The 16,755-nt window shown below is 43.2% G+C and overlaps 1 protein-coding gene across 4 annotated transcripts in view; it reads right to left on the reverse strand.

Annotated features, from left to right (window-relative positions):
- Positions 1-371: 371 nt before the first annotated feature.
- TMEM45B (transmembrane protein 45B) overlaps positions 372-16,755 on the reverse strand; it is a 75,088-nt gene continuing 58,704 nt past the window's right edge. For all 4 annotated transcript variants that reach the window (XM_056543690.1, XM_056543691.1, XM_056543692.1 and 1 more), the window contains 5 exons: positions 4,977-5,168; positions 3,364-3,573; positions 2,583-2,767; positions 2,299-2,444; positions 372-856 (listed from right to left, as the gene is read on the reverse strand). In XM_056543690.1, the coding sequence (XP_056399665.1) occupies positions 739-856; positions 2,299-2,444; positions 2,583-2,767; positions 3,364-3,573; positions 4,977-5,160 (843 nt within the window). In that variant the 5' untranslated portion in view covers positions 5,161-5,168 and the 3' untranslated portion in view covers positions 372-738. The remainder of the gene's footprint in view (positions 857-2,298; positions 2,445-2,582; positions 2,768-3,363; positions 3,574-4,976; positions 5,169-16,755) is intronic.

Below are 16,755 nucleotides of genomic sequence, written 5' to 3' on the forward strand. Positions count from 1 at the left end.
TGATGTCAGCAGAGAGCTCTGTGTTCCAAAAAAAGAAAACCATTTCCTCTGTAGTATTCAGCAGCTAATAAGTACTGGAAGGATTAAGATTTTTTAATAGAAGTCATTTACAAATGTGTTTTAAACGTTCTGGTACCAGTTGATTTAAAAAAAAAAAGTTTTCCACCGAAGTACCCCTTTAAGCAATAACTCCACCCTTATCTGTGGTCATGTCTGGTATTGCAGATTCAAGTTTAAATAATGCATTTTTTTTTCTTCCATGAGTGGAAGACTGAATCCAGTAGGTGAAACACTTAGTAGTAACCCGCTCATCACTTTGTATCTTAGCTCCATAAGGTTTTTAGTATTAGGACTTGACATCTCGGCTCCAGTGGTTTATTTACTTCAAAAGTTACAAAAATGTCCACACACAATCACATTTTCAGTCCCCAGGTGCAGAAGGGACACGAACGACATCGCTCTGGATTTGGGTCCTTATGAGACTTACAATATAGATGGGAGTCTGTTCAATAAATTACAATGTACAATGATTTCACTCCAGGATCAGTGCATTGTCTGTACTTAAAGTGTCCACATCAAGAGCTCCTTCATTCTAGTCACCACCCGACTAATTTCATAATACACAGAGACCAGGTCGTCTTCGTAGCGTCACTCTGTATTTTAGAGACAAGCTGAGGGTTCAACAAGCGGCAGCAGCACGAGGAGGAATAGTGGTCGTCATCCCTTCTCTAATAATAATTACTCTTCATCGGAGGCCGTGAGCAGCGCCGCCTGCACCTCACCCTCCTTATTAGGATTCAGCTTTCTGATCCCAATAGTGACGTCTCCTGACAGAACCTTGTTCCTTCGCACACACCTAAAAAATAAAGTCAGAGATGATTATCTAATTTTACTGGATTTACTACAAGCAAATTGTACCTGAACTATGTCATCATGTGATGGGGAGATTAGTTTGGGCGTTCCTGGGGTCAGGGATGATGGATGTTACACCTTGTGTGTCATAAGGATACTGGAGTGTGAGCTTCTGGACCAGTGGTTCCCAACCAGGGTGTCTCCAGCTGTTGCAAAACTACAACTCCCAGCATGCTCGGACAGCCGAAGGCTGTCCGAGCATGCTGGGAGTTGTAGTTTTGCAACAGCTGGAGACACCCTGGTTGGGAACCACTGTTGTGGACTCAGGAGCTTGGGTGAGCTTTGATGGGAATGATACATTGGTTCTCATTTCCTATTGCAAACCCAACCTGTTTTCACCAGACTAGCTCTCCACTTTACTGAGAAAACCTTTAAAAAAAAAAAAAAAAAAGTGTGGTTGTCGGGAAAGGGGTGTGGCTACCGAAAAGGGGTGTGTTCCCAACATTTTCACAAAAACCCAACATATTTACTAAGGTTTCCACAGAAATGTGGTGGATTTGAGCTGAGGAAAACCGGACAGTTAAGAGCAGGTGTAAAAAATAAAATAATAAAAAAAATATATATATATATTTTTTTTAGGGAAACCTTAGTAAATACTGTGGAAAACAAATAGTAGGGAATTGAAATCCACAAAGAAACCTACACAATGCTCTTAGGCTAGGTTTCCACTTGTTTTTTTTCTGGCAGTTTTTGGAATACAGCCACTGCAGTTTTTGAGCCAAAGTCAGAAGTGGATCCATAAGGGAGGAGAAGTATAAGTCCTTCCTTTATATGTCCTATTCCTTATGAATACACTTCTGGCTTTGGCTCAAAAACTGCAGTGGCTGTATTCCAAAAACTGCCAGAAAAAAAAAAACAAGTGGAAACCTAGCCTCTGGCTGCGTTCACGCCACGTTTTTGCAGTACAGTTCCCGTATACGTATGTGCGTATAGTTTTTACTTTGCACAGTTGTTTTTTTTTATTGGAATTTCAATCAAACAAGTGAAAGTTTATTCATAATGGAGTGAAAAGTTAAAAACTATATACATTTTTTTTTCTTAAAAAAAACTGATGCAACCATACATTTTTCAAATCTTATACGGATTAATATTTGGACACATGTTTTGATACAGTTTAGTCAGGTTTTGAGGAATTTTTTTTTTTTTTTTTTTATCAAAAACCTGATACGGGAACTGTTTTGCAAAAACGTGGTGTGAACCCAGCCTTAGTAAATCAGGGCCATTGTGTGCATGATATGGATATTGGATTGTGACCTGCTGGGATTAGGGATGATGGGAGTCATATGTTGTTTGTGTTAGAGAGATTAGGGTCTTAGCTTCAGGGGGTCAGGGATAACGGTAGCAATACACTGTGTGAGATGGGGATACTGGATTGTGGACTCTTACCAATATACTAATGTGTAGTTCATAGATATGATCATCAGCGACACAGCATAGTGCCAGCAGAAGCACATGGTAATGAACATGATATTCTCATGACTCTTCTGGTCCCACTCTGGTGCTCCTCCAAGGGGATACAACACAAATCCGATCTATAAAGGAAAGAAAAAATGCGTGAGTCCTCGCTGTACTGTGCCATTTCCTGCAGTGAATTGTGAGAAATTAATCTGAATGTCCTTATGGTTGTAATCATGTGTTATGAGCGTCTGTCAGTAAGAGGGGACACCAACCTGCCAGAACCAGGACCCCTGAAGGATTGACAGACTGGAGCGAAACATTTCCAGAACAATGTTGTCCCTCAGAAACACTTCTATCATAATACTGATGGATCCTCCAAACACGGCGACAATAAGTAGCGAGTGAATGTGCTGGTCCAGTGGTGGACGATTGTGGACGTGATAGTAGAAGAGGAGACCTGCAAGCAAAAAGCAACATGTGAGGAACAGTAAGAAAGTGGCCCTGTTATATGATGATCTAGCAGTGGTTCTGAAAATGACTTCTGATGCACCACAGGGTCTGTATCTCACCTGTGGAGACCTGTGACCAAGGCATTAAAAGGCTCAAGTTCTGAAGGTTTGTCTCCAGACCCAGTCACAGGGATCCTTAGATCAGATCAGATGAGCACAGGGAGAGAAACAGTGCTGCCATTTACCTTTGTGTATGGACAATATGCAGCTATCAGCCTTATGTCACTGTTCCCAAACATGGCTCTGGAGCTATTGCAAAATAAAACTCCCTATTGTATATCCCACCAGTGCCAGTTAGCAGCTCATTTGCATATGCAGATAGCCTAGGCCCTGCCAGACGTGATGCTGAAGGAAGTAACTGGGTGAGTGCATCGTGTTTTTCTACAGTTTATTTGCTGACTTCCTATCTGTATCTTCTCCATTTATTTAAATGCATAAAGTGGTCATGGACTTCTTTAAATGAGTAAACAGGGGTTGTGGGATCCTCAGTGCTTGAGATAAGTGATGGTCCCAGAGGAGACTTCCGTCACATACAGTTTCTTACCTTCAATAAAAACTGCTAAGGCCAAGGACAACCGGTCCAGTCCCTTAGGAACATTCAGGGGGAGGTATGTCAGAATATCAACCACTCCAGAGAGGCCATAGAACAGGTACATTGTGGTGTGCTGCCAGTTCATCAGTTTCACCCAGCCGTGGTCCTCACTGACCAGGTGCATGTGAGGGCCGTCCGGGACGAACTGCTCAGCTAGCATACCTGTGGGAAGAGAGGGACATCGTGAGGACTCCAGTAACGAAGCAACGTGCAGGGATCGCCAAGGGACCATTCACATCATGTTTTCTACTGTACTGAATTTTTATCAAAAACATATTTACACCTCTTAAGTACAGTAGCCCTAGGCTACTCTGCCGGAAAACACCTTATCCCATATCCAAAGCCGGAAGTGGCAGCGTTCAGAACATGAAAGCTTGGAGCATTTGTGTTCGTGACATCACGCCACACCCCCTCCATTAATGTCTATGTTAGACAGATGAGGCGGATGCCAAAGGCAATAGGAAAGTCCTCAGCAGGACATTTTATTAAAAAAACAATAAAATGGACAAGATTACACGTTTCGGGAGGATCCCTCCCTTCCTCAGATCAGGATCCTGATCTGAGGAAGGGAGAGATCCTCCCGAAACGCGTAATCTTGTCCATTTTATTATTTTTTTAATAAAATGTCCTGCTGAGGACTTTCCTATTACCTTTGGCATCCGCCTCATCTGTCTACAAGTGTCTGCAGCACCATACCTGAGGGTTTTTTCCTGCTCTACTTCTAATATTGACTCCCAGGACGACTTGTTTCCTCCTGAACCCCATCGGCATAGCAGCGACTCGCACTACAGTACCCCGATTATATCGTGGGTGATATTCTTTTTTTGCATAGATCTCAAGGTGAGCGGCCATCTATAAGCCCCGTGGGGTTGCCACCACCCGATCTATTGAGGGTAAATACACGAGGCGCCGTCCGTCGGTCCTTTCTTTTGTTTTCTCTACAGATTAATGTCTATGGGAGGGGGCGTGACGGCTAGTACGTAGCCATCACGCCTCCTCCCACAGGCATGAACAAAGGGGGGCATGGAGGCTGTAGTCGCCCGTCATCAGGAATGTAGCCGAGTTCGCTCTATGCACCGGATGACTAGGATGCCGCAGCGGTGGATAGGGGATAAGATGTTTTCTGGCAGAAATAGACCAATTTTAGTTTACTCGGGATTAGGTTTGCTTTATGTTGGTGCAGGTTTTATTTGAGGGGCAGATAGGGGTTACTAGACTATTGCATCATTTAAACGGCCCCTGACATTGAAAGCGCCTCTGCTACCAATCATGTGGAGTGGAGCAGGCACCTCAGTCAGGTCACAGCCCCTTCTAGTAAAGCAGGAACCCTCCTCTGACTGGGAAGGAGTCCATTGTTCTTACAGGGGAAGAGGCTCACTTTTGTATATTTCCTAGCAGGACATAATGAGCATTAGCTGTGCAATATCTCCACTTGTCCGCACCTGGCCGTATACCTGAGGATGACTATTACTTCGCTATGTGTCATTACATCCAAGTTTATTACCACCGATGTTTTGAGCACAGGGCCTAGCCCCATTGTTTTCTTTACCACCTGAAGCCCTTACCTACAAGGGCAAACACGGCCTTCAGTATCCCCTCAATGAGCTCCAGGCGCTGGTAACACTTGTTGTTGCGACATCTTCCCTTGGTTCTCCCATTGAAGTATTTGAGTGGATATTTTACTGACCACCAGAGGCCGAAAAGCAGGAAGAAGCTGCCCGGCAGCGCATGACCTTTGAAGTTCGCCATTTATTTCCCTGAAACAAACAAACGTTATCAGTAAAGTAATAAGAGCAGAGGACGAGGTCCGCCTTCCCCATGCATTAGGAGCGGCGAAACAACACAAGGACCACAATGGGAAAATAATGTAGGAAATCAGTAGCCTCGGTATACAGGGGTGAGGAGGAGCAGAGCTCAGTGATACATTGGAATATCCTTTTATATTAGAAGCAGAGCTTCTAATGGGGATTTGTTTATGCTAAGGACAGTTCCTGACACAGACAGAGGTGTCAGCAGAGAGCACTGTGTTCAGAATGGAAAAAAAAAACTACACAACTTCCTCTTGAGCATACAGCAGCTAATAAGTACTGGAAGGATTAAGATTTTAACATTTACAAATCTGCAAAACTTTTTGGCACCGGTTGATTTGAAAACAGCCTAAAAAGGAGTGCACCAGAGAGGAGGCGGCGTATCTAAGAAAGATTTCTTTCCTCATTGTGTCTCCCTAAGGACTCCCTGAGCACTATGGCGTTTGAGACCTTTTCAAAGAGAGGTGCTCAAACTCTGAAGCAGGCAAGTGTCTGACCTAGTCAAATTTTACATTCTGTCAATATTGCCTTTATCATTGCCTTCCTGACATTTTATTAAAGGGGTATTCTGCTGCTTAGCATTTGGAACAAACTGTTCCGAACACTGGAGATTGTGTCGGAAGCTCATGACCTCATAGCCCCGCCCCTCATGATGTCACGCCCCACCCCCTCAATGCAAATCTATGGGAGGAGGCGTGGCAGCTGTCACACCCCCTTCCATAGACTTGCATTGAGGGGGCGGGGCTATGACATCATGAGCTTCCGGCTCCAGCGTTCGGAACAGTTTGTTCCAAACGCTGAGCAGCGGAGTACCGCTTTAACTGAAATTTGGCACAAAATGGACTGTGCAATGCATTGCTTCATTCCAGACTATGCAGTAGACGAGATTTATTAACTGTGTCTTTTCAAAAAGACGCAAATATATTGCCCAAACGTTAAAAAAATAAAATAAAAAAAATGCAAATTTATAAACACCTCTGCCTTGCCTTTGAAAAATGGCATCCTACCGCAAGTTCTGAGGTGATTTTTCATTTGTGCAAAATTTATCAAAGTCTGTGCGCCGTTTTGATAAATTTGTCGCAGATAAGCCAAAAACACAGTTAAAAAAAAAAAAAAAGGCTGTAAAGTGGCTGCACACAGACACATATTGATAAGTGTCCTCCCCATGTCTATACGATGGACATTCAAACTGACATACATATTTCTGCTGAATTCTATGATACCAAGGGTATTAATGGAGGTCAAACAGGATCAGGCCACAGTAATTGTAATAAGTTCATTCTGGCCCAAGAGATTTTGGTTCATCCAATTCATGTCAATAAGTCGAGGGAGGTATTGGAGCCTTTCAACCATACAGAACCAGCTCTGTCCAAATATCAGCTGATTTAACCAAATTTTAACCAAGTGATTATACGTCTGAAGAAAGAGTCTAGATACACTGTATGTTGCCAGATGTTTAAAGATCTACCTGTGGAGAACAGAGCCTTTACATAACATGGAGAACCTTCATGTCCTTTTCATGTGGAAGAATAAGGGGTAGAGGGCTTCTAAGCCTACCATTTGCATGTGAATGCATCAATTTGTGCTACTCCCTCAAGAGGTCAAGAACCCCAGATTCCACTAGGGATCATTCTTCTAGAACTGTAGTTACTACATGGACACAGAAAGTATGGTGCCCCTGGAACAGATCTATCAACCAACCACATGGTCTACTCCAGCAACATACTGACCAACAAGACAGCCTTTGCTAGGTCAGTCTTACATTCTGTCAGGCAGGGAGGCTGTTATGTGCTCTGTTTGCTAAGTCTCCATTATTGTGCTGCTAAAGTATGCAAGGGAAGATTAAATTTAAAGGAGATCTGTCATCAGGCCAGAAAAACAAGTTGCTAATTGGACTAGACGATTCCTTGGTGTACACAGAAAGGTAATGCAGGTGACACTGATGACAACCATACTTACCCGGTCCAGTTCCATGCTGTAGTTCTCTGGCTATCCTCTTCGGTATCTTCTCTCTGGGCCCGACTTAGAGCATGGACAGAGCTTAGTGACATCACCGCTGCTGCTGGGTCCTGCTGCTATAAAACCGCAGTGGTAACATCACTAAGCTCCGCCCATGCTCCACGTTGGGCCCAGAGCGGAAGATTGAGAAAGAGCCACAGCACGGAACAGGACCAGGTGAGTATTGGCATCAGTGTTGCCTGCACTACCTGTCTGTACTGGCAGGTTAGTGCACGTGACACTGATGACAGATTTCCTTTAACTTGTTATTGTTTCCCCAAGTTCCATCAGCAGAACAAGATTCCTTTTTCAAATTTTCTTTTTTCTTCTTCTTTTTAATGGCTCACCTCAAGTCAATACCTATATACCTTAGTGGTGGGGTTGTTTGCTTATAACTTAATTGTGCTCATTAAAGGGCTACTCCACTGGAAAACATTTTTTTCATCAACGGATGCCAGAAAGTTAGACAGATTTGTAAATTGCTTCTATTAAAAAATCTTAATCCTTTCAGCACTTATCAGCTGCTGTTATGATCCACAGGACGTTCTTTTCTTTTTGAATTTCCTTTCTGTCCGACCATAGTGCTCTCTGCTGACACCTCTGTTCATTTTAGGAGCTGTCCAGAGTAGAAGCAAATCCCAATAGCAAACCTCTCCTGACATGGACAGTTCCTAACATGGACAGAGGTGTCAGAAGAGAGCACTGTGGTCAGGCAAAAAGGAAATTCAAAAAGAAAAGAACGTCCTGTGGATCATAACAGCAGCTGATAAGTACTGGAAAGATTAAGATTTTTCAATAGAAGTCATTTACAAATCTGTTTAACTTTCTGGCACCAGTTGATAAAAAAAAAAAAAAAAAAGTTTTCCAGTGGAGTATCCCTTTAAGAGGTCCTTTGTTCTGCAAGCACAGGAGAAGAGCACCCCCATTATTGTGCTGATGATGGGACAGAGAAAACAGATTAACAATTTAAACCTATTTTTAAAGGGCGAGTCCATCCACAGACATCTTATCCCTTATCCAAAGGATAGGGGATAAGATGTCTGATTGCAGGGGTCCCGTCCCTATTCAGATGCACTTAGCACATGTGAGTGGTAATCACGTGATCGGAACTTATCTGAGACTATCAGTGGAACCGGCGCGTCTTTATAATGATGCGGCGGATGTTTACATGACTGACAGTTGATTGGTTAAGAGGGAGGCAAGTCCTGTAGCAGCAAACCAATTGACATCGGTGATGGCGTCTGATGTAATTAAGTAGGGGCATATAGATTGGTCCCTTTTGTATGATGTGAGTATAAACAGCTTTGTGTGGACACTCAGTGGATGTAGTAGGGTTTTATTGGCTACTGGCAGAGCAGCAGTCATTGGCTGATGACATTAGGGATACACACATAAAAAGGGCTCATTTGTTACTGACACTCAATGCTGTCAGTTTATCTCCTAGATAAAGCCATATGAGTGGTGAAACATGTCGGGGTGTGACAGTTTGAAGTTTTAATTGCTTTCCTAAGGCATCTTGATAAGGATTCTTCATATTATGTATCAGAATTAAATAGTTGGTGCATATAGGCCTGAGTAGTCAAGATCTGCGGTGCACAGCAGAGTACAGTGTGCTAAATGCTTATGACACATAAACACGGAATAAACCAGACAGTCCTATTATCTGGTGTTGTCACTCTCAGGATTGTCTTATAAAATATGGGATCCTATCGCCTGGTAGTGTCGTTTGGACAAATTAGACACACAATGAGATAGTGAAGTGATCGTAATGCCACATAAGGTGGTATATATTAGCCAGTTCTGGAGGGTGCCTGAGCAACCCTTAGGTACATGAATAAAGATTTAGTGGCAATAATTATCACTCCAACCAACGGAATGAGTTGGTGGTATCTAATGGATGTGACCCAAGATACGTACTGCCAAGCGTATTGACCAATTGTGTATATAGGACTGGTCTGTGAGGGGTCATAATCTTGACGTCATTGTGATATTGGTTTTAATTGTGTGATTTTGTTCTCACCTTTTACAGTTAGTAATAAGTTATGTTTTATTAACACATGTACTTATATAGAGGTTTTTGTTAACCCCTAGGGGTTAAATTGGAGTCTACAACCCACACAAGGTAGTGCAACTCATCCAGGATGGCACATCAATGCGAGCTGTGGCAAGAAGGTTTGCTGTGTCTGTCAGCGTAGTGTCCAGAGCATGGAGGTGCTACCAGGAGACAGGTCAGTACATCAGGAGACGTGGAGGAGGCCATAGGAGGGCAACAACCCAGCAGCAGGACCACTACCTCCACCTTTGTGCAAGGAGGAGCAGGAGGAACACTGCAAGAGCCCTGCAAAATGACCTCCAGCAGGCCACAAATGTGCATGTGTCCACTCAAACGTTCAGAAACAGTCTCCATGAGGGTGGTATGAGGGCCCGATGTCCAAAGGTGGGGGTTGTGCTTACAGCCTAACACCGTGCAGGTGTTTGGCATTTGCCAGAGAACACAGAGATTGGCAAATTTGCCACTGGCGCCCTGTGCTCTTCACAGATGAAAGCAGGTTCACACTGAGCACATGTGACAGACGTGACCGAGTCTGGAGAGGCCGTGTAGAATGTTCTGCTGCCTGCAACATACTCCAGCATGGTCGATTTAGCGGTGGGTCAGTAATGGTGTGGGGTGGCATTTCTTTGGGGGGCCACACAGCCCTCCATGTGCTTGCCAGAGGTAACCTGACTGCCATTAGGTACCGAGATGATATCCTCAGACCCCTTGCAAGACAATGCTAGACCTCATGTGACTGGAGTGTGTCAGCAGTTCCTGCAAGAGGAAGACATTGATGCTATGGACTGGCCCGCCCGTTCCCCAGACCTGATTGAGCACGTCTGGGACATCATGTCTTGTTCCATCCACCAACACCACATTGCACCATAGACTGTCCAGGAGTTGGCGGATGCTTTAGTCCAGGTCAGGGAGGACATTCCTCAGGAGACCATCCTCCACCTCATCAGGAGCATGCCCAGGCGTTGTAGGAAGGTCATACGGGCACGTGGAGGCCACACACACTACTGAGCCTCATTGTGACTTGTTTTAAGGACATTACATAACCCGGATCAGCCTGTAGTGCGGTTTTCCACTGTGATTTTGCGTGTGACTCCATATCCAGACCTCCATGGGTTGATCAATTTGATTTCCATTGATAATTTTTGTGTGATTTTGTTGTCAGCACATTGAACTATGTAAACACGAAAGTATTTCATACGATTAGTTCATTCATTCAGATCTAGGATGTGTTCTCTTAGTGTTCCCTTTATGTTTTGGAGCAGTGTATATCTCTACCTACAAAGTTAAGCTATAGAGACAATGAAAATAAGGTGGACGGTAATCTGGAGCTCTGGATATAAAATGTAAATGACTGATGACACATGTAATGGAGTCTTGGCTATGCCTATTATGGCGATTAAATCTTAAGCCTTTTAAAAGTTTTGTCAGGTTCCTGATTTGTAAGAGGAAGTGTGTGTATAGGGTGTATGTAATGCAGCTGAATACACCAGTCACACTGAGACTTGACAAAAAAATAATATAAAAGAGTAATAATATCGCACAGCAGCAGCTTGGTGAAGGTCTCAAGGTTGCTTAAAATGTATTTTTATTGCACTGCTGAGAACAAAGACCAGACGAACAAGAAGTGACAGAGAAAGAAGGATGAAGGCAGTACGGGCAGACGAACGAGTCAGTGACTATTATGTCATAAATGCTCAACTACAGAAATTGGTTTAATTATTAAACAGATTTGGGGCCAAAGATTTAAAAGAATATGAAGCAGAGTCCTTTGTCTTCCTCAATTGGACACTATAAAACCACAAGTATTCCACGAGTATTAAAATCCGACAATTTGGATTTGTTGCACGTTGTGAATATACAACTCTGCACTGCAGCTCAATTTACACAGCATGTGGATGTGATCTGTTAGGTTATGTTCACATGACAGAATTCCTGCTATTCCACTTAAATTCCACACAGAAAAGGAATTTGAACGGAATCCTGGCAGAATTTCTGTAAGCTCAAAACACAGAATGCTGCCAAAATTCAAAGCCCCATTGACTTAAAGGGGTACTCCACCCCTAGACATCTTATCCCCTATCCAAAGGATAGGGGATAAGATGTCTGATCGCGGGGGACCCCCGCAATATAGCATGCGGCACCCACCTGTTTCTTGTCCGGAAGCGCTGGAGGGTCTGGGTCCCGACCATGGGAACGGAAGTCCGTGACATCACGACTCGGCCCCCGTGTGATGTCACGCCCCGTCTCCTCAATGCAAGTCTATGGGAGGGGGCGTGACGCCCCCTCCCATAGACTTGCATTGAGGGGACAGGGCGTGACGTCACGGACTTCCGTTCCTGTGGTCGGGACCCAGACCCTCCAGTGCTTCTGGACAATAAACAGGTGGGTGCCGCATACTATATTGCGGGGGTCCCCAGTGGCGGGACCCCCGCGATCAGACATCTTATCCCCTATCCTTTGGATAGGGGATAAGATGTCTAGGGTTAGAGTATCCCTTTAAATGGGATTCCGCCTTGGAATTCTGGAAAAAAAAAAAAAAAGGAGTCAGGTCTTTGTGGAATGCAGAATTTCCACAGCAGAAATTCTGCTGGGTGAATGGGACAGCGGAATCTCATTGAACATTATGTGCACTACATTTCGGCTGAATTATTTTGCAGAATTCCATGCGTAAATTCGCCTTGTGAACATAGCCTCAAAAATATCATCCACTTGTTGCTTCAGTATTTTGCTGCAGATTTCCTTTTTTTTTGGATTTGTTGAGAAAGAATCCAAAACTAATTTTGCTGCATGTGAATATACCCTTTATGAGCTAGTTGTGAAACCAAAGCATATTATAGTTGTGAAACGATTGTGAAATTGTGCTTTGGCTAAACCGCAAGAGCTGCGCTTCTTCTACATTGGAGCAGACAACCTTTCAGCCATTGTTTGAAAATTAAAGGCAAATTATCATTCTTGGAGGCCAACAACTGCATGACGTCAGGATCCCAAATATGTAGTGATCCCTCAACATACAATAGTTTCAACATACAATGGTCTTTTCTTTACCATCGTAAGTTGCAACCAGACTCAACATACAATGTACAGACAGTCCAGATCTGTGAAATGTGTCAATGGCCGCAAGAACCGACCAATCAGAATGGACATTCACTGGTAAAACCCCTGTATTACTGAAGTGTATGCACTGACTGGTGTCTGGTAGCGCCCCCTACAGTACAGGGAGGTATTACATGTTCTGTGCACTTTGCCTGTCCCAGGGTTAGCTGCTCCTTTGGACACCAGGTAAAGGCGACTCCATGTTACTTTTTTAGGACATTGCCTGTACTGTATAGGACCCTGAAGAAGATCCTGTCCTCTACATAGACCAGTGTTTCCCAAGCATGGTGCCCCCAGCTGTTGCAAAACTATGACTCCCAGCATGCCCGGACATGAAACACTGACATAGACCATGATTTACAGCTCCCAGCAGATCTTTCTTACTTTTACATGTAAGGACTTGCTTTATCTATATTAGTTATCTACTTCTTTTTCTTTAATTCTCACTTTTTCCTATTTTTGAATAACATTTTGGTGCCTTTAGAACCAATTACCAGGTTTCCATAGAGTTCTGGTCTCAACATACAATGGTTTCAACATACAATGGTCGTCCTGGAACCAATTATTATTGTAACTTGAGGGACCACTGTACTGCTAAAAATCGCATCCAATGATCATGAATGCGGTCACAACCAGATTCACAGTCAGTTGTGACTTAGCAGTATAGCATTCCAGTCATAATGCCACTTAGCCAAAATCACCATGTAGCCCCAACCTGATCCTTTTAGGGTTGTGTGCAACTTTTTTCGCCCTCAGCTGCTTTGTAAGAAAACACTGTGGACCAGCAAATCTCTGTTTGCAGATGCAGTGGTCAGGAATTTATTACTGAGATTTTTTCTAAAAAGTCGTAGAAGAAAGTGGCAAAGCCCTGATTCACCGTCAGGCAGGGACCATGCTAAGAAAAAACGACTAGCCACAGCATTGTCCGACAAGGTAAAAAGAACTTTAACCCCTATAGGGACAAACTGCCCTAACATGTGCCTCTATATGGTGTTGGGTCTATAATATTCTAATATATTGATTGCTATATCTATACTCATATGCCTTTGCTAAATGCTATATACTCTTGCTAAAATATTGCAGAAGAACTTTGTTTTCCTTAATTCAATGGATTGCTTGCTCTTTGTCTGTAATTAAAGGGGTTATCCAGGAAAAAAACTTTTTTTATATATATCAACTGGCTCCAGAAAGTTAAACAGATTTGTAAATTAACCACTATAAAAAATCTTAATCCTTTCAGTACTTATGAGCTTCTGAAGTTAAGGTTGTTCTTTTCTGTCTAAGTGCTCACTGATGACGTGTCTCGGGAAACGCCCAGTTTAGAAGCAAATCCCCATAGCAAACCTCTTCTAAACTGGGCGTTTCCCGAGACACGTGTCATCAGAGAGCACTTAGACAGAAAAGAACAACCTTAACTTCAGAAGCTCATAAGTACTGAAAGGATTAAGATTTTTTAATAGAAGTAATTTACAAATCTGTTTAACTTTCTGGAGTCAGTTGATATATATAAAAAAGTTTTTTCCTGGAATACCCCTTTAAGATGAGAACCTTGGATGGAGCCAAGATACAAGAAGTTAGCAGTTGAAGTCTAAACATTGGGCTTTGTGGAAGGATGGAAAAAATCTCAAGATAGAGAAGATGCAACATAAGTGACCTGTCCTGCGCCATGCTCAAATGGCCAATCAGTATATAAAACTATGATTAGATGCGATGGTTTTACCCTCCCTTTTTGTCAATTGTAAAAACTAATGTGATTTTCTAATAAAGGGCAGAGCTCCTTGGGAGTCAGTGCTGAGAAGGGGATTTATACCAACATTGTCTGGTGTGAATTTGCTTATGTCTACACTCAGCAAAATAGCACAGCGATAGTCACTCACAGTTTAAGGCCTCACTGCAAGGCATCCTTGACAATGGTACACAACTACAACTCCCAGCATGCCCTGAGAGTGAAGCATGCTGGGAGTTGTGAGTTGTAGTTCTGCAACACCTGGAGAGTCATAGGTTGGGGATTGCTGCCCTAACATGTGTTTCTCTATATGGTACATAACTACAACTCCCAGCAAGCCCTGAGTTTTAATAAATGTGACTAAGCATGCCCCCCCCCCCAATGAAAAAAAAATAAATTACCCTCCTTTCCCACTTTACAAATACAAAAACGTAACGCAATTAAAACATTTGGCATTGCCAAGTGCAGACTATTAAAATAAAATGTTGATGATTCCGTGCGGTGAGTGGCGTTAACGTAAAACAAATACCAAGGTCCAAATGTGCAGATTTTTGGTTCACATCCCCCCCCCCCCCAAAAAAAAGTGGACCAAAACGTAAATGTGGTGCAGTTAAAATCTACAGATAATGGCGCAAACAATGAGCCCTCATACAGCCTTGTATATGGAAAAACAAATTATAGGGGGGGTCAGCAGAGGATCATTTTAAACATACTTTTTTTTTAACAAAATAAACGTAGAATTTTTTTAAAAAGCAAAACCATAGTAGTAAAGCATGTAAACGTGGGTATTGTTTTATTCATATTGACCAACACTTAAGAGAACCTGTAAAATTTACCATAAAAACAAAACCCCCGTAAGGTTAAGCTAAATTGTAGTTCTCTTTTTAATTTTCCACCGCAAATAATTTTTTCATTGCGTCGTACATTTTATGGCAAAATGAAAAAAATGTCATTACAAAGTACAATTGGCCCCGCAAAAAAAAAGCCCTAATATGGGTCTTTAGATGGAAAATAAAAGGGCGACCAGTCCTGGGGCTGAATGCATCACACTGCCGCTCAACCCATTGTCGGCCGAGGCGGGACATCGAGCCATTTGCTGATCAGCAGTGTAACACATTCATGATGGGCAACCAGGAAGAAGATGACTGCAAAGGACTGAAATGGCGATATCGGGGGCACTGAGGAAGCAGCAGTTTATTGTTTTAGATGCTGGCAGCCTGGGCATAATGCTACAAAATACTTTTGCATGGGACTTCTCCTTTAACACAGCCACTTTTCTTTTCAGTTTGTTCAGCAGGTAATTTCTCCTGTGTATTAGACATCCAAGCATTAAAACAAACAGTCTCCCCGAGTAGCTCCTCCGGTGACATCCATACCTCCCTTCGCAGTCGGCAGGAGTCCAATCAATACAGCAGATCACAACCAGGAGAAGGTTGTCAGAAAGCTGGGGTTCTCTGTGCACTCGTAGGTGTCAGAACAGATTCAGTTGTTCCCAAAATATAGAAACTACTACTAATCCTTCTAATCCAATTAAGTGTGTTAATTTCCAAATAAAACAATGCGACGCGTTTTGACCCATATGTCAAGCGTTTCTAAGTCATAAGTGTACATGCATACCATCAAAATTAAAATATCCATGCCAAACAACTACTATCTGGGTCATGACCTCAATAAGCCAACAGGTAAAAAAACAAAAAATGCAAAATGCGTACAAAAAGAAAAGGATCATCATTCAGTCGTCCTCAGATTAGGCGTATTGTGTTGCTGGGATCTTCCTGAGGGCAATGGAAATAACCCCAATCATGAGCGGCAGTGCTGACCACTGAGCCACCGTACTGCTAGTACTATCTTAGAGGTCTCAGCATTCTGCACTTTTCCTATGATACAGATGGATAATGGGAGGAATACGGATCTATGATTGAGGTTATGTCCATTGCCCATCCTGAAGCTCCCAGATACATAGACCATCCAAGGATGTTTGAATAATTGTTCTCGACCTTTTTAAGCTTATAGGGGAAGATTTATGTCAAAACCAGCATAAAGGAAAGTTCACCAGTTGCCCATAGCAACCAATCAGATCATTTATTTTTGAGAAGGCCTCTGAAAAATAAACAAAGAAATCTGATTGGTTGCTTTGGACAACTAGTCAACTTTTCCTCTGCACAGGTTTTAATAAATCTCCCCCATAGAGTGTTACATTGCAATTTTGTTATTTTACAGTTGAGGTCTTGACCCAGGACATAGTTGTTTGGTAGGGATATTTAAAGGAGTAGTGCAGTGATAAATATCTTATCCCCTATCCCCTGTCCAGCCGCTGGAACCCCCAGCAATCTCCTGAACGGGACCACAGCAGTCTGCCGGAAGCGACCATTCTGACCCCCGCAGGAAGCCACGGCTGACACATCCCCTCCATGTATCTCTATGGGATACATGGAGGGGCCGTGTTGGCAGCCACTCCATGCGGGGGGGGGGGGGGGGGGGTTGCGGTATGCGCCCTTCCAGCAGACTGCCTGGGCCCCGTTCAGAAGATCACAGGGGGTCCCAGCGGTACGAATCCCCCCCCCACCCCCACCCCTCCCGATCTATAACTTATTCCCTATACTTTGGAGAGGGTATAAGTTATCTTTCACTACTCTAGTACTTTAAGTTGTAATGGTATGTATGTA

The sequence above is a fragment of the Hyla sarda genome, chromosome 10, assembly GCF_029499605.1.
Source record: "Hyla sarda isolate aHylSar1 chromosome 10, aHylSar1.hap1, whole genome shotgun sequence".
NCBI lineage: Eukaryota > Metazoa > Chordata > Amphibia > Anura > Hylidae > Hyla > Hyla sarda.